The sequence below is a fragment of the Camelus ferus genome, chromosome 8, assembly GCF_009834535.1.
Source record: "Camelus ferus isolate YT-003-E chromosome 8, BCGSAC_Cfer_1.0, whole genome shotgun sequence".
NCBI classification, from domain to species: Eukaryota; Metazoa; Chordata; class Mammalia; order Artiodactyla; family Camelidae; genus Camelus; species Camelus ferus.
The window spans coordinates 25,896,937-25,920,813 of record NC_045703.1 but is presented as its reverse complement, the minus strand read 5'-3'; the positions used below and the strand labels follow the sequence as shown (position 1 = coordinate 25,920,813).

Genomic DNA, 23,877 nt, shown 5'->3' with positions numbered 1-23,877 from the left:
GTTAAAACACAGATTGCTGGGCCCAACCCATAGACTCAGTAATCCTGGGTGGAAACCTGAGAATTACATTTTCACAAATTTCCAGGCAATGCAGGTGCTTCTAAACCCAGAGACCACACTTAGCCATTGGCTTAATGCTTTTTGCTGTTATAGAAATGCATCTTCTTTCTTTCTAAAACTCTTATTTTGGTTTCTGTGACACTTTCCTGGTTTGCCTGCTACCTTATTAACTGTTCCTTCTCTGTTTTTTGCTGATTCTTTGTCGTCTGAATTCTAAATGTTGAACTGCTTCAAAGCTCAGTTCTGGGATCCCAGTATTTACATATTATTTTTTGGTCATTGTATCCAATTGATGGACTAGAAATACCAACTAAATGCTGATGACTCTCCCAAGTTTTTATCTCTTGCCTGACTTCTCCCTAAATCACATTTCCACTTTCTTTCTTGATATCTCCACTGATATCTAATAGGCATCGACAGACTAAATCAGAACTCTGTCTTTTAAAAAAAAAAAAAGAAAAGGAAATCTGCTTGCTCCATTCTTTTTCTTCATGAAACTGTTGCTGAATCAGAGCATTATCCTTGATTCTTCTCTTTTCCTCTCCACCTGTCCTTCCTGCATATAGATCATCAGCAAGCTCTCTAAAACATACTGCAGACCTGCCCATTGTGCTGCACTACCATCACCCTTGTCCTCAAAGCTGTTCTCTTGCTTGGGCTGCTTTGACAGTCTCCTCCCTAGTCTCTCTCTATATATACTCTAGCTTCCCTACAATCCGTTCTTCACTTTAGGACTAGAATGATTTTTTTTTAATGTAAAATCATATCACATTCCTCCTTAAATTCCTCTAATTGTTTCCCATCATACTTAGACTAAAATCCAGGCTCCTTTCCATGGTGCCGAGAGCCATTCAAGGTCCAGACTTGCCTGTCTCTTGCAGCTCTATCTTGCATCACTCTTCCCTTCTCCCACTGTGCACCGCCCACACCAAACACTCCAAGTATTTCTCTAGGTCATCACTGAGTGTCACCTTTCTCAGTAAGGCCTTGCAGGACTATTTTGTTTAAAATAAGGTGAGGTCTGGGTGAGGGGAGCACATGCACACGTATACACACACACACATAGTTATGCTCGTTTTCTTCTTAGTGTACTTACCATTTTCTAAAACATTGTATCTTTTTCTTGTATATCTTGCTTCCCCTTTATTCGTCTCCTTCCATGAGAATATAAGCAGTTAGAGCAAGGATTTTGGTTTGTTCACTTACATATCTTGAATGCATAGAATAACACCTAGTCTAAGATGGGGGTTCAAATACTGTTGAGTAGGGAGTGAGAGGTGTTTTTCTTCCCCTTTAGGGCCTTTACATTAGTTGTTTCTTCTTTGGTTGTTTCCTTGTATCATTCAGATATCAAGTTAGTAACCTTGGATGGCCTTCCCATACTATCCAGCCATAAGCTACCACCAGTCTCTCTGTCATATCATTCAATATTTTTGTTTTCTACATGGCATTTTTTTTACAAACTGGTATTTTTCTTATTCATCTTTTTGTCTGTTGACTGTCTTTTCTCTCCTCGTCCACCCTTACAACCCATTGCTAAAAAACCGGCCTCTGTATCCTGTAGCCGAATTGAGATTCAGAGGCAGAGTTTGGGGAGGATAAAAAAGAACAGCTTTATTGATTTGCCAGGCAAAGGGGGTCACAGTAGGCTAATGCCTTAAAGACTATGAGCCCTTCTTGGGGATGGGGTCTTGAGGTTTTATAGGAAAGCTGGATGGAACAGGAAAGGTGATAACAAACAGGCATTTTATAGGGTATTACATTCTTTTCATCTTGATAAGAACTTGCTGTTGTTATGGAGGGATTTAGGAGGGTCTGCCCATTTTTTTGAGGTTCAGTCCGTGACCTTTCAAGACCTCTAGGGTAAAAGGATAAGTTATTCTATGAAAAAATGCACAGGGAGGGGAGTGTATTAGTCATATGATCAGTTTAGCTAGAAGTACAGGCCTGAACAACTCAAGAGCCATTTAGTTAGTTTTCTATTCTTTCACCCCCACCTCACCCCCTTATAACTGAAAGTACATTCTGTGTCGATCAGGACCTTTGTCTTATTTACAGCCATATCTCTTGTATCCTAGATGGTAGCTGGATATAGTAGACAGTCAAGAAACATATTTGTTTTAAGGAATAAACAAATAAAATTCATTGTTCTCTTGGCATTAGCCTCACTTCACCCCTTGAAAGCAGGAGACCTTACCCATTTCCTCCTGCTTGCTGACTAGGACTTCCCCTTGGGCTTTCCTTGATCCTCTGAAATTCAGCTGAGCTCTGCACTGAGCTCCCTGTTTCTGAGCTGACTTCCATCCCACCGCCTCTGATACAGGCTCCAACACTGCCCTACAACATTCTCCTTCCTGCAGTCAGAAGACTTCAGTTTTGAGTTACCTTATTTTTTTCTTGGCAAGAGTTTTTCTGTATCATTTCCATATTCTGTCGGGGCTGAGAAAACCTGAGTAGGGCCTCCCTCTGTCTATCTCCCTTGCCACACTTACTCATTTGTAGCTTTCCGTGTTCTGTAAGGCAGCTTCCTCCTGGGGTTCTCAGTGAGGAGTTGGGTCTCAGTGAGGAGTTGGGGGGAAGGGGCGTGGGGGTAACTCTTTTCTGTCCTCTGAGTCTGTTCTGAAAGGGGAAGGGTGGTTCTTCAGCCACCCACCTTCATGGACTCTCACCTTTGGCTCTCTTCAGCTGGGAGTGTTAAAAAAAAACTGTTTTAAGTGCCATTGTTTTGTCCTGAAATTTCTTCTCAACCTCACTTTCGTCCCATAAAAGCAGGGGTCATTTCTTTATATTTTTTTTCTTTCACCCCTAATATTTATGCCATTTGAAAAAAAATAGGAAGTTACTTTTTGATACTGTGACATGGTGATTTATAACAAATATATGTTTGGTCATTCAGATGACCAAAATATATTTCTCATACGTATTTGGTCTTTGTCTACAGTTGCTGAAACTCTCTGAATTTCCTAAATGATGAAAGAGATAAAGATATCTTGAGGCTAATTTTGGATCACACCTAAGGGTGGGTCTAGTTGCCAGGAGAGCCAACAATGTAATTAGAGGGTTGGAATGTTCCGTCTCACCCCCTGACCTCCGGGGAGGGGAGGGGGGCTGGAGGTTGAATCAGTCAATTGTGGCCAATGACTTAATCAATCATGTCTGTGTAATGAAGCTCCATATAAACCCAGAAGGACTGGTTCAGAGAGCTTCTGGGTTGGTGAACACTTGAAGATTGAAAGAGAGTAGGGCACAGAGAGGGCATGGGACTCCATCCCCTTTCTGCTTACCTTTCCCTATGCATCTCTTCCATTCTTGACTTATATCCGTTTGTAATAAACTGATAATCTAGTAAATAAAATGTTTGAGTTCTGTGAGCTGCTCCAGCAAATTATTCAGACCCAAGGAAGCGGGGCGGGGGGGGGGCGGGGGGGCTTTGGTGGTTGATCAGAAGCACAGGTGATAACCTGGACTTGTAACTGGCCTCTGAAGTGGAGTAGGTGGGGAGCAGTCTTGTAGAACTCAGCCCTTAATCTGTAGGATCTAACATTCTCTCCAGGAGGGTAATGTCAGAATTGAGCTAAATGGTAGGATATCGGCTGATATCTGAGAATTGCTTGGTGGGTGGGGAAACCCCCCTCCACACACTGGAATTGGTGATCAGAATCATTAGACACACAGAAATGTAATTCATTAAGCATTGACTCTACCTCTAACTTCCTTTGAATTCACAGCAATTATTTTTTTCTGTCATGTATTTCAGTTTATGTGTACAACCACGGGCATCTTGGACTTTATTATCTTTGTAGATCTGTTATTTCACTGTACATGTGAAATATCTTATAGTCCTAACATGAGTGGAGGTTTCTTAAATTCATGGGCTCCCGTGTTACGTGAATATGCTTGTTTTGTATTTCAGAGCATTCAAAAAAATTGCTTTCTTAAGCAAAAGGAAGGAAGTTTATCATGTCCTCATTTGCCCACATTTTGTTCCATGGTTTTAAGTTGCAAGCTCAGAGTCAGCCACCATCTCAGCACTAGGTGGCACTTGTGCATCACAGTTAGTCATGCACGCCTTACAGTTTTTGCAGCAGATGCATGATCCACAAATACAATGTTTGGAATATTTTCTGAGAAAAGGAAAATGAAACAAGAGGAGACCTACCCAGTACCAGTTGCTTTGATGTATTTGTAAATACATAGTTGAAGAATATATTAAATTCTTAATCATTATTTCATAGTAATATCAATAGGTAGGCTGGTCTCCATCCACACCCTCTTAGCCTAATATTGCCATAAAGCTGAAATTCATTTTAGGACCTGTTTGCTGTTCATTATTGTGAGAGAAATGAGGAGTGTAGCTCCTTAAACTGATTCATCGCCAACTCCAAGCACTTCTTAATCTTTTGTAGTGTTTAAGAAAATGCCTAATTTTGACTTATGAACACTATGGGTATCCACTGAGGAAAATGTAAGCTTTTCCTTTTTACTGTTGAGAAAATAGAAGCTCAAAGACTTTAACTTGCCCAGTATTGATAGCTAATAGGCAGACAGAACCTATATTCAAATTCAAGATGTAGGGTTCCAGATTCTGATGGGGCCAGGTTTAGCCAGCACCCACTTACGTTAAAGTAATTGGCTAACAAGTGCAAATGACTTTCCCTTATGAGAGGTTTGGAGGAGAGCTAGTCTAATCAGTAGGAGATCCCTGGGAACCCAGGGCTAGAAGGAGGAAAAAAAGGGCAAGTCACCAAAGGAAAGACTAGCTATCGGAGATGTCGGCCTACTTTTGCCTAGAGGCCACCCAGTTTCCTTTATGCTGATGACACACCAAGGCTGAATATAGAATGAATTGATCATTACTCGCTCTAGGCCTCAAATCCTTGCTTCTCTGACCCTCTGATCTTGGCAGCTTGCAACCATGTGACTCAGTTTACTTACCTTTAAAATAGAGAAGTATTAAATGTGCTAATGAGTGAAAAGCACATAGACTAGTACCTGGCACATGGTCAACATGCAATAAATGTTAACCATTTAAGTGGTTTTATACATTAAGCAAAGTGAGGAATGTCCATATTGCTTTGTGTAATGTTTGGAGAGGAATTCGAGCTATGGCTAGAGTGGCCATCCATCCCAGTTTGCAGCTACTGTCCTGATAGTTACCATGTGCACCCCTTTCTTACTCTACTTAGAGTCCCAACGTAGATAGTAAATCATTTGATCACCTTAACTATAGCCAGCTTTGTTTAGAAGAATTTTCTGCCCGGAGATTTGTTCATATAATTTGTCCTAAAGTGAAGACTCCTCCTCCAAGAGAAGGTATAACTGCTCCTTTCTAATACATAATACAGATGTGTGTGTATAAATTATGATCTTTAACATTCTCGTGTTAGACTTCCTGGCATCAAACTGTACTTTACTAGCTATACAGCCTTGGGCAAGTTAGGTGACTTTTTGAAACCTAAGTACGTCATCTGTAAAATGAAGATAGCTCAAGTACCTGTCACCTACAGTTGTGTAAATGATATAATGGATGTAAAGCACTTAACTCAGTGCCTACTACATAAAAAAGACATTGTAATTGAGAGCTGTACAGGAAGATAGATTCTTTCACTTAAGGAAGTACTTAGATCCATTGAAAGTTGAAAGTTTGGAGTAGATGGCACCTAACCAAGGTCACTTACAATGATAAAATAGAATGATTTTGTTCTAACAAGTATTATTTTAATATTATGGGAAATTTCAAACATTTATAAAAGTGGAATAGTGTGAGAGAGGAATGAACCCATGAGATACCCATCAGCTTCAACAATAATGCAATATATGGTCAATTGTTGTTTTATAACTTAAAAAATAACTTTAATGGGATATATTTTACATATTCTAAAATTCATCCATTTGAAATGTACAATGATTTGTACACATTTACTGAATTGTGCAGATACCACCAAAAATCAGTTTTCAAACATTTTCATCACCTTGGTAGAATTCCTCCTACCCATTTACAGTTAATCTCAATTTTCACTCTCAGCCCCAAACAACCACTGATCTACTTTCTATCTCTATAGATTTGCCTTTTCTGGACATTTCATCTAAATGGAATCATTGTGATACATAGTCTCTTGTGTCTGGCACTTGAGCCTAGTGTTTTTAAGGTTCAAACCATGTTGTAGCATGTGATAGTTGTTCATTCCTTTTTCTTGACAAATAATATTCCATTGTATATATGATACCATGTTTTGTCTGTCCTTCACAATGGCCAGTCTTTTATCATCTATATTTTTATCCTTTTCTCTCCACTCCCCACCGCTATGGAATTATTCAAAAGCTATTTTTAATTTCATAAATATGATTGCTTACAACATTGATTATATGTTTCTGCTTTTTATTTTTATTTTTCCAAATCATCTCCTCTCCTCTCATTCATCTTGCCTGTTTTAATTTGTTTTCTGTCTCTGTCTTTTTTGTTGTTTTTGGTTTTACTTGAGAATGAAGAGGTGTCTAGACCATAAACTTTAAAAGATACAGTGCATTTCATTATCTCCTCACTTTAATGAAAATTCATACTTGCTCAGTGGCAAATCCAGATCGTGATGATTTTTTAAATCTTAAAGAAGTCTTTCAGATTGGCTTCAGTGTTATGTGTTGGGCAGGATCTATTTCTTTCTGATTCACTTGGTTTTTATTTTAACTCAGGTTGTTGGAAGAGGAGCCTTTGGAGTAGTATGCAAAGCTAAGTGGAGAGCAAAAGATGTTGCTATTAAACAAATAGAAAGTGAATCTGAGAGGAAAGCTTTTATTGTAGAGGTAAGTCACGATGTCATTTCTGTCGTGTATTTCTTCATGTAAGATACTCTGTGAATTTAATACTATGAAAAAAAATGTTTCTCAGTTGTTATTTTTCTGTATACTTGAATATCAGCAGTTTGATTGAACCAAAGGGAATGCCATAGGAATATTTTTTCATTCACACTCTTAACTCTGATTAAAAATTAGGGGAAAAGAGACCTAGTTACATAAATGAATTCATCCCTGAATTAAAATACAGTCTCTTCTATGTAATTCAGATCTATTTCAAGGCATAGAATTTAAATTTTAAAATAGAAAAGGAGTGGTATTCTCTCCCATTATCTAAAATTAAGAAGGGAAATTTTATGCATTCATTTTTGACTGAACATTTTTAGAAATTCAAATGAGATTATTTTAAGGGAAAATAATTTCAAATTTGGTTTTTCTCATTTAGTGCAAAAATGTTCAACTCTATTCTCTTACAGATTTGATGATGAAAGAGAATTCAATAATCATGAGATAATTGTATTATCAGATTCATTCTTTTGTGCTGGTTTTGTATATTAGATCATAGTATTTCATTAAATCAGTGGTTTTATCACTTTTTAATTTCATTGGCCAATAAATCAATGGTCTTTACCTTATAAACCTTCTGAATTTGTGATTTTATTTATTTATAATTTCAAAATATACTTTATGATATTTTTAAATGTCTAACATGGAGAAATGAGAGCTTAGTTGTGATGGGATAAAGTGGATTTTCGTAATTAGTTGAATGAGTTGAGAAAGGCTGATGAATGGTTTGACCTCATCAAGAAGAAAGCTAATCTCTAGTAGTATGCTCCAGAAGTCTGGCTTTATCTTGCCTTATTCACAAGTTTTGTTTATGGTTTAGATGAGGTCATTGATTGTATTACTGTTGTGTTGGCAGTTTCCAAAAAGCATATGTGTTAAATAAATACTAGCAGTGAAAAAGATCGTAATAGCTTGGAGAAAATAAGTTTTCATCAAAGTTATAGATAACATGTAATTTTAATTGGCAAATGGTTCTCCACATATTCTTACTAAAAAAAACTTTAATCCCATGTACCTACTCCCATCAAGTTTTCTGCTTCTCAGAGGCAACTACTTTGAGCTTAGCCCTTAGTTTTGTTTGGTGTCCGCAATCCAGAGACTTATACCTTCACTGAAGAAGGTATTATTATATTTCCAACTCTGTATTTATCTCTGTGATATATTTCTGTATTAAATATGTATCTCTATGGTTAGAGAAGTATCCTCATACCTTCTCTAAAGAGTCAGCCTCTAATGGTTGGGATAGTAAAGACGCAGTCACTAAAGCTGTTTGAATTCAATGGGGTGGGCAATCTTTGCTCTAACATTTAAACCATGTGTCTACTCTTTTATTAACTGCCTTGAATACGTACCTGGTACTACCACCACTCCTCACTCTTTTGGAGGTTTTGTGAGATAAATCTGGTTGCCTCTCACTTTTTCTCATTTCTTTAGGTCTGCTATGTCAGTTACTGCTAGTCACTTGCTTTGCAATTCCAGAAATGTGTGCTCTTTTCTCATTTCACATTCTCTTCGTCTTTCTGAGTTTATGCCTTGAAAAAAATACCTTAACTGCCTTAGTGGCATTTGAGGAAGGAACAGGAATAAATGCTTGAATTATCTGCTATCTGAAGCTCAGTGCTGAATCTTAACAAGGTGAAATATAATATATAGTGATATCAATTCTTTTTTTAGGACTGGAAATCTACAAATGTTGACTGTAGAAAAATACTGCTTTCTAGTAGCATGTAGTAAAAAGGTTCACCTTAGTGGACTTTATATGAGCCAGCAGTATAATGTAGGTAACAGAGAAGGAGAAGAAGAAAGGGGAAAGGGCAGAAAAGAGGGAGAAGAAAGTGAACAAGAAGCACTTTGGGGGTTACATTAATAGAAAATGTGAGAAGAAAAATGAGTAGAGCCAAACTGACCTCAGTATGAATCATTGGATTGGATTGGATTGGAGTGAATTGCATTGGATTGGATTGGATAAAACTGAAAGTAAGGAGACCAGGTAGGAGAAAGCTGTAGTAATTACCAGTGGTTCAGGTTGGAATTGCTAAGGCAATGGTAGTGGGAATGGAGAAGAGAGGGTTAACTCAAGAGATGGGAGATGGAGGGAAGGGAATACAGTAATGCGGATTTTAAGTCAGATAGACCAAAGCTCAAACCCTGGCTATACCACTTCTTAGCTCTAGGGTTTTTAGCAGCTCACTTAACTCTCTCTGAGCCTTATCTTAAAGGTACCTCATCTTTATAATGGAAATAATACCTACCTTGCAAAGTTGTGAGTCTTATACAATATCTGTAAAGTGCCCACCAGTGCCCGGCATAATTCAACCACAGCTGTGAAGATGATGATGGTGATGATGATATGGCATCTTGTGGTTTGGATAACTCAGCTCAGTGCAGTCTCTAGGATGGCATCCTAACATTTCTCAGCAAAGTAAATTTCTTATTATTATTTGTATTTATGCCTTGTTCATAACTCTTGTTATAACTTTGCACATTGCTTTAATTATTTACATGTCTCTCCCCTACCTAAACTGTGAGAAATCTAAGGCAAGGATTCTGTGCCATTCTGGGCAGGCAAGCAGGACCACAATGCCTGCTACGTAGTAACACAGTAAATAGTGATTGTTGAATGATTAAACTAATGTTTTGTATAACCTTCAGATGTTAATGATGCTGTGAAATCACTTCCTCAAAAGTTAGCACTTTTTAAAAAGAAACCTTAATTTGTTATAGCTTCGGCAATTATCCCGTGTGAACCATCCTAACATTGTAAAGCTGTATGGAGCCTGCTTGAATCCAGTAAGTTTGTCACTTTTTCATTATAACCTGTTTATAAGAAATGATGTTGCAGATGTGTGCAACTGTGTAGTTCATGTAGCTATTTGATCAGTTATATTATTTCTGGGGGAAAAAAACTTTACTGCATGTGTTTCTTATCTATTGGCAACACAATATAAGGGAGGAGTTGTCTTACGTGCTCTTATCCAGTAACCTCATCTTAGAAGTCTTCCAGTATCTTGTGACAGCATCAATTCATTAGCAATGGGGAAAGTCCCCAAAGATCTTGTGATCATGTTTTTGTATACATCTCCAGTCTTAGACAATGGACCCCTAGAAGACAAGATCTTAGATCATAGATACTTTTTTTTTCCCCTTTGGTGCTATTCACATAGTAGGGGACAAAAACAGTGAGTTTTAATGCATTTATAAAATCAAAGGTTGAACTGAGTTACCTCTCAATTTCCCTTAAGATGCTGTAGCTCTGTGGTTAATTATTCTGGCATATGTTTCCTTTAGGTATGTCTTGTGATGGAATATGCTGAAGGGGGCTCTTTATATAATGGTGAGTATCATTAGACCTGTCTTTATCTAAAAGAGTAAAATAATTGAAAAGCTTTTAATATAAACTGTAAGTTACTTAAAGTTCTTCACAATTTACCCTCAGAGTCCCAAGAGAAGGTAGTTAAAGAAATCTGCTAAAGATTAAAAATGAAAAGACAAAATGCTATAATGTTAATATGTGAAATTTAGAAGTCTGAGTATATCAATCTCTTAACTTGATGGTACTCTTCATAATGTTAAAAGCATTGAAGTAAAGTAAAATTTGTGTTTTAAATAGATTCAAAATATCTATTTTATACTGCTAATTTTTTTCTTTTTCCTCTCTCTTAGCTTTGAGCCTCATGTTAGAACTCTTTAACCATATGTCCTTATTCTGCTTTATTTTGCTTTTTTTCTAAAAATAAAATTGTGAAAACTTATTTCACAGAACATTTTAATAACAGTGAAAGAACTGTATCATTTAGTTACCTTTATAGAACAGAGCTAACTCTTTCACTCTAAGAAACACCAACCATATATACAAATGAAGTCTCTTGTCACACTATTTATATAAAATGTAGCATTTTATTTTTTAAATTAACATTCTATATAAGCTTTACTTATATTTACTGCTCATGTTCATTATTGTTAATGGCTATCTAATACTCCAGTGTTTATTTGGTTGAACTATTTCTAGTTTTTAGCTATTATAAGAAGCATAATTATAAACAGCTTGATGCATATTATTTTGTTTCTTTCTGTGCTATTTCTCTGTATCTCATAGTATGCCATCACGTTGCTTATAATTTATATTATTGTATGAAAGACTGCATCAATATTAAAAATGTTTGGTAATGTATATTAATTTTATGTGAATATATGTATAACATTTAATAAGAGTACTATTAAATATTAGGTACTTATGTGGCAGTTATCCATTTGAAATTATTAGCTATTTTCTATCATTTTATTTAGAAAAGAATTAAAAGCGGGACTAATGGGAGCATGTGTAGAAAACTACCCAGTCATATGTTCTGACAGTACTTGCATTCACCTTGTGTCTTTTGTTATATGCAATAAAGTTCTTTTTAGTTTGTGCCTTTCTTTTGCAGTGCTGCATGGTGCTGAGCCATTGCCATATTACACTGCTGCCCACGCAATGAGTTGGTGTTTACAGTGTTCCCAAGGAGTGGCTTATCTTCACAGCATGCAACCCAAAGCTCTAATTCACAGGGACCTGAAGCCACCAAAGTAAGTTCTAATAATGTGGCATCTCTCTGTCTCACCAGCTCCCGCCCACACCCTAATTTAAGCTGATTGTTACACATCATTTTTCTTTTCTCTTCCTTTTTGATTGCTCAAGAGTGTTTATTTTTTATTTTTTGAAGATTGTTTATTTTTAACTCACCTTCATCATTTAGTCGTTTATCTAAGCTTGTATTTTAGAATGTTTTCTTTAGTGGGGTTTTTATTTTATTTGAATTTTTATTTTTAATAATTTCTACCTTAGGTTAGCATATGTCTAGAGTCTGTTAGCCTATATATCTTACTTTGTGCCTGCAGTGTATATTTCCCCTACACATTTAGTTCTATGAAAGATCTGTCTTGTTCCCTGCTATATCCCTAATAATTACCACAATGTCCACACATAGTACATATTACTCAAAAATATACAGTTATTTTTTGCCTTTTCAGAGGAAGGCAAAGGGCATTTCTGGCATCTCAGTAGAAATTGAAAACCTTCTGGATTTTTCCATGTTGTGGATTTGGGGACTTTGAAAGAACTTCAAAATTCCCTAAATAAATACTTAAAAGGCTAAAACTTTTGGAATTTTTTCATTTTTATGGATACTCAGGTAAAGAAAGTAAACATGGTATTTATTGTCCCAGTTTCTCTCTAGTTTTTCCCTTCTGTACCCACTTGTAACAAAGCGAAAGTCCCCACGTTCCCTTCCCCCCACCCCTGGCCACCACATCAGTCCTCAGATCTGAGGCTTCCTCTGGGAAGTCAGTCTCAGATATTCCATTCTCTAGATACTGGTTTAAAGCACCGAAGCATCCCTTCTGGGTATAACTCTCATCCTCACATCTAATCTGATACCCTCTATCTAGGTTTCAATTCTTGGAAACTCTTGTTCTCACTAGTGTACCTTATTTCCACTCCCAGGCTTAAACTGATTTCTTTCCCCAGGTCCCTGGTCATATAATGCTGAAGTCCCAGATTTATGGCACTTTTATTTTTTTAACTTGACTCCTGAGGCTGTTGTCATAGCTACCTATCTTGGCTAGTAAAGAAGTACTCACTTAGACTTTTTTTTCCCGGTTATGGAGATTGTGTCCTTCTTTCTGCTCCCTGTATTAACACAGAGTTGAATTATCAAAGCAAACTCATGAAAATCATAGCTTTTATCCAGCAACAAATTGACTGATTCAAAGGATACAGGCAAAATTCTGGCACAACGTGTCCCTTTCCTGGAGAAGCTAGAAACCATTAGTTGCAACTCCGAAAAGTGACCCTTCCACATTAAGGTGTGTTTGGCTTTGGAATAACTGATAAGTTATTAAATAATATACATTAAAATATCTCACAAAAGGAAGTCATTGCAGTTTTCTAACATCTTTTATCTTCGATAATCACACAGCTTAAATAGCTACTTCCATTCTCCATCCAACCATACCCCATAAATCTGTAAATTTTAGGTTTATTTAACCAACCTATTTAGACAGATCAAATATGTCCTACTAAAATCATTTGTAGATAGGGACTCGCCTTTTGCTAATACATATCATTAACATACTTACAAGAGGTCTGGTCTAGGTCATTCATTCCTCTTGAGCATCCTTATGGTTGGACTTATCCTCTAGTATTGCAGATCACCTGTGGGGTACCCAATATACAAATTGGGCTTTAGAATTAAAAGTGATTTTTCAGAATGTACTGAGGAAAAGAAAATTCTTTGGAATGGCTGTGCTTTCATATATAATTGTCTACAAACACACATGCTGTATCTGATTGTCACTGGAAAACCTATGAATTCTGTAGTCAAGAAGAGTTCCTCACAATGGTATATAAAGAAGACACCTGATGATGTGGTTAGGTGTTTTATACAGTGTGTTTATGCCCCTATTTTATTTATTTTTTACAAGTTCATTTGTCTGATGAGTAAAGGAATAGTAATTTTAATAGTAATAATATGGAAGTCACTCAGAAAAATTATTGTGGAATTTTGAATGTACCAGGATGAAACAAGGACATCAGTTACAGAATTCTTATCTTGGGTAAAGTGTAGTAAGAACTTGAACAACAGTGAAACGGAAAATTTTTGTTTTTGAAGTGCGAATAAAGGTAATTTGCAAATAGCATTTTTTTCACTTGAATTATCATAGAAGTATTTGTGGCATTATGGAGATGTGAATAGTAGTTTATCTGGCTTATCTTAGTTATGTTGGACTAAAAATTAATTTTCTAAATAATCTCTCCAGTTAATTTTCGAACGAAATTATATACAAATAATTTATAAGTTATGATTATAATGAATCCCCATATACTGTTACTGAGTATTACTACAATATGCTGTTGCGAGTTTGAATTTGCTGTACTTGCCCAATCAAAAAAAATCCCAATAAGACAGGTTAAAAGAGATTTGGAATTGATAGTGTCTCAGAGCATCTAAAGTGAGTGAAACTCCATTTTTAAAGCCATATACTTTTAATCCAGGCCTTTAGGACTATTCCAGATTAAGATCATTCAAATATGAAGCCACAGTAAAAATTATCATACCCATAAGGATACCCAATTACCATGAGTGAAAATCAGCATAGATAACACAAAGCAGAATTAAGCCATCAAATGGTAATACTCCAAATGTTTGTAATTATCAAATATGGACTGTAAAATACATATGCTTAAATTATTTACAGAAATAAAAGAAGGAATTAAAATGTGCAAGGAATGAAAACTATCAGAGGGACCAAAAGAACTAAATAAAAAACATTTAGAAATAATTAAAAATTTTAAATAGCAGATATGAAATAGGTGGTGAGATTTAGTGAGCTGTAAAATGTATCTGCAATTACCCAGGGTGCAGCGCAGACAAATAGATGAGAAAAATGATAGATTAATCAACACAGGGAAGAGGAGAGGGAGGACTAACAATGTAGATTTTCAGTAGAATAAGATAGGATGGGGCGAGACTAATTCAAGAGGGATTGGCCAGGAATTTTCCAAGTAAAAGTTATGAATTCTAAGCAGGATAAATGAAATCTCCCCTATAACACACCATATTGAGGCTACAGAACAGCAAAAACAAAGGGGAGATTTTCCTGCAGAAGACTGACAGACTGAAGTATACTTTTCTTCACCAACAATGGAAGCTAGAAGACTGGAATCACAACTTCACAGAGCAAAAAAAAAATATCTATCTTCACAGAATTGTGTACCTGCCCTATATTATTTTTAAGGGGAGAAGGTGTAAATTAAAAACATTTTGAAACAAAACCTGAGAGAATTCACTATAGGTAGACCTTAATTAAAGGTATTTTGGGAAGAAAGAAAATTGTTATATAAGCTGAGCATAAGATTCAAGAAGGAATGGTGAAACAAAATCTGTAAACATACATTAAAGTAAATGTTGGCTATATAAAATAATAGCATCTTTTTTTGCATTTAAGAGAAGATGATTGGAGGGGATTCAAATTAAAGAATTGTTTCTGCTGGTTTACAGAATAACCCACATGCCAGTAAGCCTTTGGAGGTAATGATGTAGAGAGTGATTTGCATTTTGAAATGTATAAATAACTTTAATAATAAGCTAATAAAAATCTTTATGATTCTTTTTACAGTTTCAGATAGCTTTATATATTTCAGTTCTTATAGGAGTAATGAGTTGCAGTGTGATATGAAAAACCTAAGACTTAATGAGTATCAGTTTCTTAAGAGAATCTTAATAGTTTGATATATTAGTTGTTTTAACACTAACTGCTAAAGCCAATATGACGCTTGTCACAATAGAAATTTACTTCTCACTCAGGTGCTCCTCTTTGACAGCTGACCTTCCATATGGTCATTCAAAGACCTAGTTGGGCTCCCTTCCTCTAGGACTAGTCCCATCCTCTTGCTACATTAGGCTAAACCAAAGACTCTCATTTCTGTTCACCAGGAAGTTAGTAACAGCAAAAAACAGGTTTGCAAACTTGTGGACCATGATTCACAGTAAGAAATACTTCGCAGTTTATTGTGTGTACATAAAAAAGTGTATAGAACTGAATCAAACTTGGTTGAAACAGTATTTAATCTTACTACTTGTGATGTACTTTGATACTTTCTATTCTGTTTTATTTTTTTAAATGCTGTCATAGTCTACTGAATTGATTTTGTGATCTAGGTTCTTATTATTTAAATTTTATAACTATGTTTCTACCTGCAACTTAAAAAACACTGGCATATGTAGATTAATTATAGAAGATTGAGCAATTTATGAACGTATTACTCTCCATCCACTCCCATTTCAGGACACCATAATGTTCAGCCACTAGAAGTGGTTTAAAACCCACATTTTATTTTGGCCCAGAGAGAAGGATAGTCGGGAAGGATTATGGGGATAGGATGGAGAGATCAAAATGTAGGTTTAGCAGTCTCCCTAAGAGAACTAGGTTAAGGTTAATTTTTGCTTATATTCCTCTGAATTATTAAACTATTATAGCCACCAGGTAGCATATCATAGACGTTGAATGGTGACATTTTGCTTAACCCTATTTCCACAAATGTCTCTTTTTTATTATAGAATCAAATATTAGTCTTATAACCTTTTGTTTATTTATCTATCTGTTTTAAACAGCTTGCTGCTGGTCGCAGGGGGGACAGTTTTAAAAATCTGTGATTTTGGTACAGCCTGTGACATTCAGACACACATGACCAATAATAAGGGGAGTGCTGCTTGGATGGCGCCTGAAGTTTTTGAAGGTAAAATGGTATAAGTGATGTGACTGATAATCTGCTTCATGTAAATCCAGTGTGTTTATGGCTTTGCCCTGTTTTCCTAGTTTTATTTCTGCAGAGTATGTGATTATAAGATAACATACTAAAGTCTAAGGAGGCAGTAAGTAAACATAGCCTTCTGTCGTGACTCTCATAGCAAGAGTGAAGTTGTCCAGCACACTCTGTGCAGGTTCAAGTGTAGGTACAGTTGATCCTTATTGTCAGATTCCGTAATTGCAAAATCACCTTTTTGTAGCCTAAAATCAGTACTCATGATTCTATCATAGCCACTCACAGGCATGCACATGGTGGAGAAAAATTTTGAGTTGCCCAACAACTCAACATTCCCAGCTGAGGCCTAACAAGGCAACGTTCTGCTCTCCTGTCAGCTCTCTTGTGGTCTCATTTTTGTGATCTTTTTGGTGCCACATTTTTCCCTTTTTTGTGCTTTTTCTTGGTGATTTCACTGTTTAATATGGCCTCTACGAGTATTATTAAAGTGCTTCCTAGTGTTCCAAAATATAAGAAAGCTGTGATGTGTCTTATGAAGAAAATATATATGCTAGCTAATCTTCATCGAGGCATGAGTTACAGTGCCACTGGCCATGAGGTATATATTAATGAGTCAACAGTTTATATTAAAATAAGGTGTTTTAAACAAAAATGCACATAAAACAAAGTTGTATATTGATTATTTAACAAAAATGTTGTGACGAGGCTTTCAGGAACCTAACCCTGTATTTCCCCTAGCAGCAGATAATTCAGTTTTGAGTAACTCAGTGTTCACAGCAACTTTATAGAACATAGACACAGGGAGTAACAAGAATCATCTGGGCTTTGTGTTGGTTTCCTAGCAATTAAAAATTCGGTCTAAAGTTGAAATCAGCATGCCTTAGAAAAAAATGCAACTACTTGGGCAAAAGTATGATACTAAGGACAAGTGAAGGATAAGCTTACGTTTACTTTGTTACACATCTCCATACCTTGCTCATGTTGTAAAATAGTGATTCACAGATTGCGTATGAGGTTTCTGTATAAAAACATCATGTTATCTTTTAAATGAGAAAAGTTGAACTGAAGATGTGTGATTCATATGTTAGGAAATACGAAGGCCCATAAAATTCAGATACTTCCAATAATCAGCTTCTGATTTTGACTTCTTTTATTTTTGATGAATTTGAAGTTTTTTATTCTTTGTTTTTAGCCACCAAGAGAAAGAAATTTGCTATGCAGCTGGTCACTTGAGTGGAGCTATTTTGCCACAAAATTCAATTAAAAAGTTAGTGGACAAGCAAGTGTTAAATTATATAAAATTAAATAATGCCATCTGTTTCCAAGTTCATATATAAAATCCGTATGATTGGCATTGGTTTAAAATTATTTAATGTGCCTTTCTGTCAGTTAAAATAACACAGTTGTTACTATAGTATGGAGAGCAAAAGAACCCAGAAATAAAAGTTACTGTTGATGGTTTAGAGCAACAAAGCTCAGACTGTGAGGCTATGTAGAGCTCTTCCTTTCTGAAAGATGTCACACCTGTAGCCCAAAGCAGATTCTAACATCACTGTAACGCTTACAGCGTGCTGCTTAGTGCCTGTGTAAAGTACATGTGTAGCTGTTGCTGTAGTAATTGGTCATTCTTCCAGTGAGTTGTTCATGGGTTTGGGAGGTTTGTTTGTTTGTCTATTTATTGAGCTTATTCACCAGCCAGCTTAGTACTCATAAATTTTGCTGCATAATCTGCCTACTGTAAATTTGCTATTGATAATTTTTCCACTTAGAACTTATTTTTAAGTTTGTAAATTAACAACTTTTATCTCTCCAGGTATTTTGAAAAGAAAATCTTAACACTAGATTAAAATTTTCTTCTGCTTTAATAGTAGTGCTATCTATCAAGAGAATGGGAGAAGAAATTTAAGATTTAAAAATTAAAGAAAGGAATGTACAAATGCTTTATACTCTGCCCCAGAGAAAATAGAAGTCTAAATAAATAAAAGATAAGGCCTATGCCTCTTGATGAAAATGCAGAAAATGACCAGCTTTCTAAAGTGGATTTTTTAGTGTGGTGTTAATACTTAATTAATTTAAAAAATACGTTTATTGCAAAGACTTTTAAGTTCTTCAGAGAAAGTAATTTCTCGGCTCTACATGCAGCATTCTCTTGGTTTTGTACATAATGCTCATTCTTAAAATTTATGAAAGCAGTTGTTTCTGCAAGTCATGTGGGAAAAAGCCTTGAAATTTTACTACTTTTTTTCTAGGTAGCAATTACAGTGAAAAATGTGATGTCTTCAGCTGGGGTATTATCCTTTGGGAAGTGATAACACGTCGGAAACCCTTTGATGAAATCGGTGGCCCAGCTTTTCGCATCATGTGGGCTGTTCATAACGGTTTGTGAAAATTTTTTCTTCAATATATTTTGTATATTTCCTACTTAGAAATTGTTTCTCCCTCAAAGATGACCATTTACTAAATGCTAAATATACTAATCCCTTATACTAAAATATACAATTCCTTATTTATCCCTTCCTACCCTCTTCCCCCCTGGTAACCCATAAGTTCATAATGAACATAAAATTTTCAATTTGGCTTTTCAGAAGGTGTAGTTCCCCCTTTATGATAATACAGTGTTAACCTAAAGAACAAAAAAAGTACTGTTATTCTTCCTAAAGAAATCTTACAAGATAGATGAAGTAAATACTGCTTTGGAAATAAATATTAAAAAAATTAAAGCTTGCACCATTCTTTGGGTAAATATATTGTTTTCCCCCCTCCTTTCAATTGTAGGTACTCGACCACCACTGATCAAAAATTTACCCAAGCCCATTGAGAGCCTGATGACGCGTTGTTGGTCTAAAGATCCTTCTCAGCGCCCTTCAATGGAGGAAATTGTGAAAATAATGACTCACTTGATGCGGGTATAATCCTTCTTTTGAGGAGCTTTGGGCTTAAGGGGATTTTATATATACTGAGTTTTAATGGGATTTTAAAGTAAAAGAGTATTATTATTATTTTTTGCTTTATACCTTTCTGTATTTTCCACATTAGAATGACTGTTCATTACTCACATAATCAGAGGAGGAAACATTATTTTGAAAAAAAAAATCTAATTCTTTATAATGAAAAGATGGCCTAATTCTTTATAATGAAAAGATGGCTAGACAAGGTTTCTTCCTCCTGCTTAGCTTAGTAGAAAAATGTGTTTGTTTCTCGACCTGTTGCTTTATCTGTAAAGTAAGAAAAATTGAATTAGATAATCTTTAAACCTTTACAGGACTTAGGTATTTTATGACTCAAACATTTGCTAACCTAAATTTTAAATTTTCTCTAGTACAGATTTTCATCAACCAGTCATTCATGTAATGCAACAGAGAGGTTGCTTTCCCAGATACATTTATTTAAGTGATTTTTACCTTTCGCATTTCATGACATACTTTCAGCTTTTCCATGACATACTTTCAGCTTTTCATTTGCCATTAAAAAGTTAAACTTCCTTCTAGGATCTGTAGAATTTTGGAATTTAGAAGAACCATTTTAAATGATTTTCACAATTTCCTAGTCTGTAAATCAAAACACTTTAAAAATTATTTGAATAATTTCAGCCCTCTGGTTTTTAGTACACTAACAAAGTCTATCTAGTGGTACCTTGACTTTAAAAAGTTTACGTACTTATGTAAGTGCCTGAATTTCAGAATAAGTTGCTAAGTAGAAGAATCTTTCAATCTTCTTAAATATAGGTTAAGTGATTTCCTTAATAGCCAAAGATTTAGTTTATTCATTCTATTGAAAATAATTTAGGCAAACCAGCTTGAACTAATTTGATCAAAGCTTAACATTATATGTGGGTACTAGCTGCATTTAGAATCATAGGACCTAAAGATATGTTTGTAAGAAAACAACTTAGTCTCCATAGTCAGATACCTTAAAACTTTGGATTATATAAATTGTTCAAATTTTAATTATGTTTATATGTGCTTTGTCTAATTTGAGGGAAAAAATATTTTTAATTCTAATTTTTGTCCAGCAAATATTTCAAATATTTTATCTCCAGTTCATAGAGGGACATTCATAATCTGTCCTTTATATTTAAAGTCTTAGTTCTAACAATTATAGAATGGCGTACTGTCTCCATTTTCAGACTAAGTCATTTCAGCAATTTATAGGTTTATATCACTGCTATGAAAACATGAATCTGTTTCATATAGTTATGAGGAAATCTATTGTATTTCATATGTTTCATATAGTTATGAGGAAATCTATTGTATTTCATATGTTCCTCGAAAGAAGTATTTGCAGTTTTCTTCAAGACCATCTAGGCTCTGTGTAAAATAGATACTTAATTGCATGGCATTGATCACAGTTGAAATTCAGAAGAGTAGCCCATTGTCACAACCTTAGATACCTACAATTTCAGTGTATGCCTTACTGAAAATAAAGCAGCATCTTTGCTCCATTCAAATCCCAACAGGGAAATAGTTCAAATGTACTCTTCATATTAATTTTCACAGGATTCAATCTGTATTAAAGAAATTTTAAATTATTATTTACTTTTTTATATATAGTACTTTCCAGGAGCTGATGAGCCATTACAATACCCTTGTCAATATTCAGATGAAGGACAGAGCAATTCTGCCACCAGTACAGGTAAATGGATATATTGAAACAGTAATAACCTGAATTTTTTGTGTCTCTATTCCCATGAAATTATAATCAAGAGGCAATGAAAGATATCCCCATTTGCATTCTAATTTCTTCATTTAGTATGACTGAGTGCAGTTTGAATTTCCAGAGGCATCATTCTTCATGCAGTTACACAGATTAAAGAGGTACTGAAGATCTGCTTCCAGGTCTTGAAATTTTTACAGTTATATATAAAAACACTGGATATTATATTGCTGTGAATGTCATTGCTAATTTGAAAAACAGTTCTTGTACAGATACTGCTAGATCAAATAGTATTAGAAATTATTGTAAATATATGTAGAGCACAACATATTTCCTTATCATGAACACCTTACTTTAAATTATTGTAAAAAATATATGTATATAAATGTAAAACAATGTATTTCTCTATCATGTACACCCTACTTTTTGGTCTTTGTAGAGGAATCTACAGAGACTCTTATTTAAGAAGCTTTGTTTTAGTTTGAGTTTCTCAGTTCCATAGTTTGCAGTCATCAAAAACATAATAGAAATAATACTGTAACTTACAAAAATTTTACTTCTCAAAATAAGCATTTTATAATTAATTTAACTAAAACTAAAAGGCATATGTGTACATGTACACATATACTTATACTTAAAATTTTGTTTTTACTGGTCTATTTCCCCTACGTCAAATGTAATTATATTTATTTTAAGGGTTTTTTTTACAATTTGGCTAGTTATTCCCAAATTCCAATTTTACTAAAAATCTTTTTGAGTTGCTCTTAATTTTAAAGTGAACTTTTCTAAAAACCTTGCTCTCCACTCCTCACTCTCAGCCGACCTGCTTTACTGTTTTCTCTGTGATCAGAAGATAGCTGCCGCAAGCTCCCCCACCCCACCCGCCCTCCTGCCTGTATCTGCCCCTCTGCTCTGCGCTCCCTTCTGTTACTATGGCTGAAGCATCCGTGCTCCTAGCCAAAGGCAAGCTTGTCTACTTGTGTATCATATCCCATCTGCTCTTCCCAGCAATTTTAGCCGTTCTACTGGTGTCATTCCCAGAGCATATATACAGTGGTTCCCCCTTGTCCACAGTTTTACTTCTTGCAGTTTCAGTTACCCCAGTCAGCTGCAGTCCAAAAATATTGAATGGAAAATTCCAGAAATAAATAATTTTTAAATTGCCACCATCTTGAATAGACTGCTGAAATGTCATTCCATCCTGCCTGGGACATGGGTCATCCCTTTGTCCAGTATATCTTGCCTGTTTGTCAGTTAACGTAGCCCTCTTGATTGTTAGATCGACTATCTCGGTATTGCAATGCTTGTGTTCAAGTGACCCTTATTTTACTTAATAATGTCCCTGACGTGGAAGAGTAGTGATGCTGGCAGTTTGAATATGCCAAAGAGAAGCCGTAAGGTGCTTCCTCTAAGTGAAAAGGTGAAAGTTCTTTAATAAGGAAAGAAAAAAAGTCGTATGCTGAGGTTGCTAAGATCTCCAGTAAAAGTGAATCTTCTATCCATGAAATTGTGAAGAAGAAAAAAGAAATTTGTGCTAGTTTTGCTGTCACACCTCAGACTGCAAAAGTTATAGCCACAGTGCAGGATAAGTGCTTAGTTACATGGATAAGGTAGTAAGTTTGTACCATAAGGTATTTTGAGAGAGAGAGACCATATTCTTGTAACTCTTATTACTGTTTATTGTTATAATTATTCTATTTTATTGTTAGTTGTTGTTGTCAGTCTCTTCATGTGCCTTATTTTTAAATTTAACTTTATCATAGGTATGTAAGTATAAGAAAAAACACAGTATGTAAGGGTTGGGTACTATCCAAGATTTTAGGCACCCACTGGGGATCTTGGAACATACCCCCCATTGGTGGCACTGCTGTAGTCATATTTGCATTCTCTAGCTTCTCTCTTTCCATTCTCTCTTGTGCCCTCTCCACTTAGGCTTTTATTATACCGCTACTCCAGAATTGCTCCTGTCAGGGTCACCAGTTTTCTTCATATTACTAAGTCTAAATGAATGATTTTCAGTTCTCATCTTTTTTGATTCTCAGTGACATTTGACACAGTTCATTACTCTCTACTTCTTTCAGCGCTTTGAGTTGGTCTCCAGGATACAATACTAGCCTGTGTTTCATCGTATATCTCTGGTCACTTGTTCTCTTGGATTCCTATGCTGGTTATTCCTCATCTTCCCAACCTATAAATGTCAGAGTGCTGGGGGCTCAGTCATGTGGCCTCTTTGCTTATCTGTCTAAACTCATTTCCTTGATAATCTCATCCAGTGTCGTGACTTTGTATACCATATATTTCCAGTGTTTTGCTCTATCCCAGACCTGAACTCCACACTCATATATCCAACTACTTGCTTGATATCTAGTAGGAACTCAAAAGTACCATTTTCCAAATTAAGCTCCCTCCAAATTCATTCCTTCCATGTTCTTCCCCATCTTGATTAATAGCTATTCCATTCTACTAGCTCAGGCTAAGAATCTTAAAGTCATCCTTGACTGTTAGAAGACTGTATAGGTATTTTGGTTCCCTTTTTGTGTTATCCTTAATTTTCATTTAAAATGGGTTTGTTTGGGTACCTTCTTTAGCTTGAAAAGTTATTTTATTTCTGTTCATGTCTTACTAGTTTAGAAAAGAATTTAAGTTACATTTTATTGAATGAAGCATTTGTATCACTCCCAACCTATAGTCATAAATGTTTCTGCTTTCCTAGGCTCGTTTATGGACATCGCTTCTACAAATACCAGTAATAAAAGTGACACTAACATGGAGCAAGTTCCTGCCACAAATGATACTATTAAACGCTTAGAATCAAAATTGTTGAAAAACCAGGCAAAACAACAGGTTTGTTTTGTTATTAAAAGTAAAGTCGGAAAGGAAAAAAAAAAAAGTAAAATCATGTGGTAACCTTACCAGTAGTCATGAACTAGTATACTAACGTTACACTGATAAGTGAATTATTTGCCATCTTCTAGTTTACAAATCCTGAATCTTGTTCCTAAAGC

At 35.4% G+C, this 23,877-nt stretch overlaps 1 protein-coding gene across 5 annotated transcripts in view; it reads left to right on the top strand.

Annotated features, from left to right (window-relative positions):
• MAP3K7 (mitogen-activated protein kinase kinase kinase 7) overlaps nucleotides 1–23,877 on the top strand; it is a 64,707-nt gene that overhangs the window by 6,326 nt on the left and 34,504 nt on the right. For 3 of the 5 annotated variants that reach the window (XM_006194382.3, XM_032484605.1, XM_006194383.2), the window contains exons 2-10: nucleotides 6,751–6,861; nucleotides 9,643–9,708; nucleotides 10,207–10,252; nucleotides 11,343–11,481; nucleotides 16,068–16,192; nucleotides 18,469–18,597; nucleotides 18,995–19,125; nucleotides 20,770–20,851; nucleotides 23,586–23,716. In XM_006194382.3, coding sequence (XP_006194444.1) covers nucleotides 6,751–6,861; nucleotides 9,643–9,708; nucleotides 10,207–10,252; nucleotides 11,343–11,481; nucleotides 16,068–16,192; nucleotides 18,469–18,597; nucleotides 18,995–19,125; nucleotides 20,770–20,851; nucleotides 23,586–23,716 — 960 coding nt within the window. Of the gene's footprint in view, nucleotides 1–6,750; nucleotides 6,862–8,592; nucleotides 8,909–9,137; nucleotides 9,341–9,642; nucleotides 9,709–10,206; nucleotides 10,253–11,342; nucleotides 11,482–16,067; nucleotides 16,193–18,468; nucleotides 18,598–18,994; nucleotides 19,126–20,769; nucleotides 20,852–23,585; nucleotides 23,717–23,877 lie in introns of all 5 variants that reach the window. The other 2 variants (XM_014567414.2, XM_032484606.1) reach the window with 2 other exon arrangements.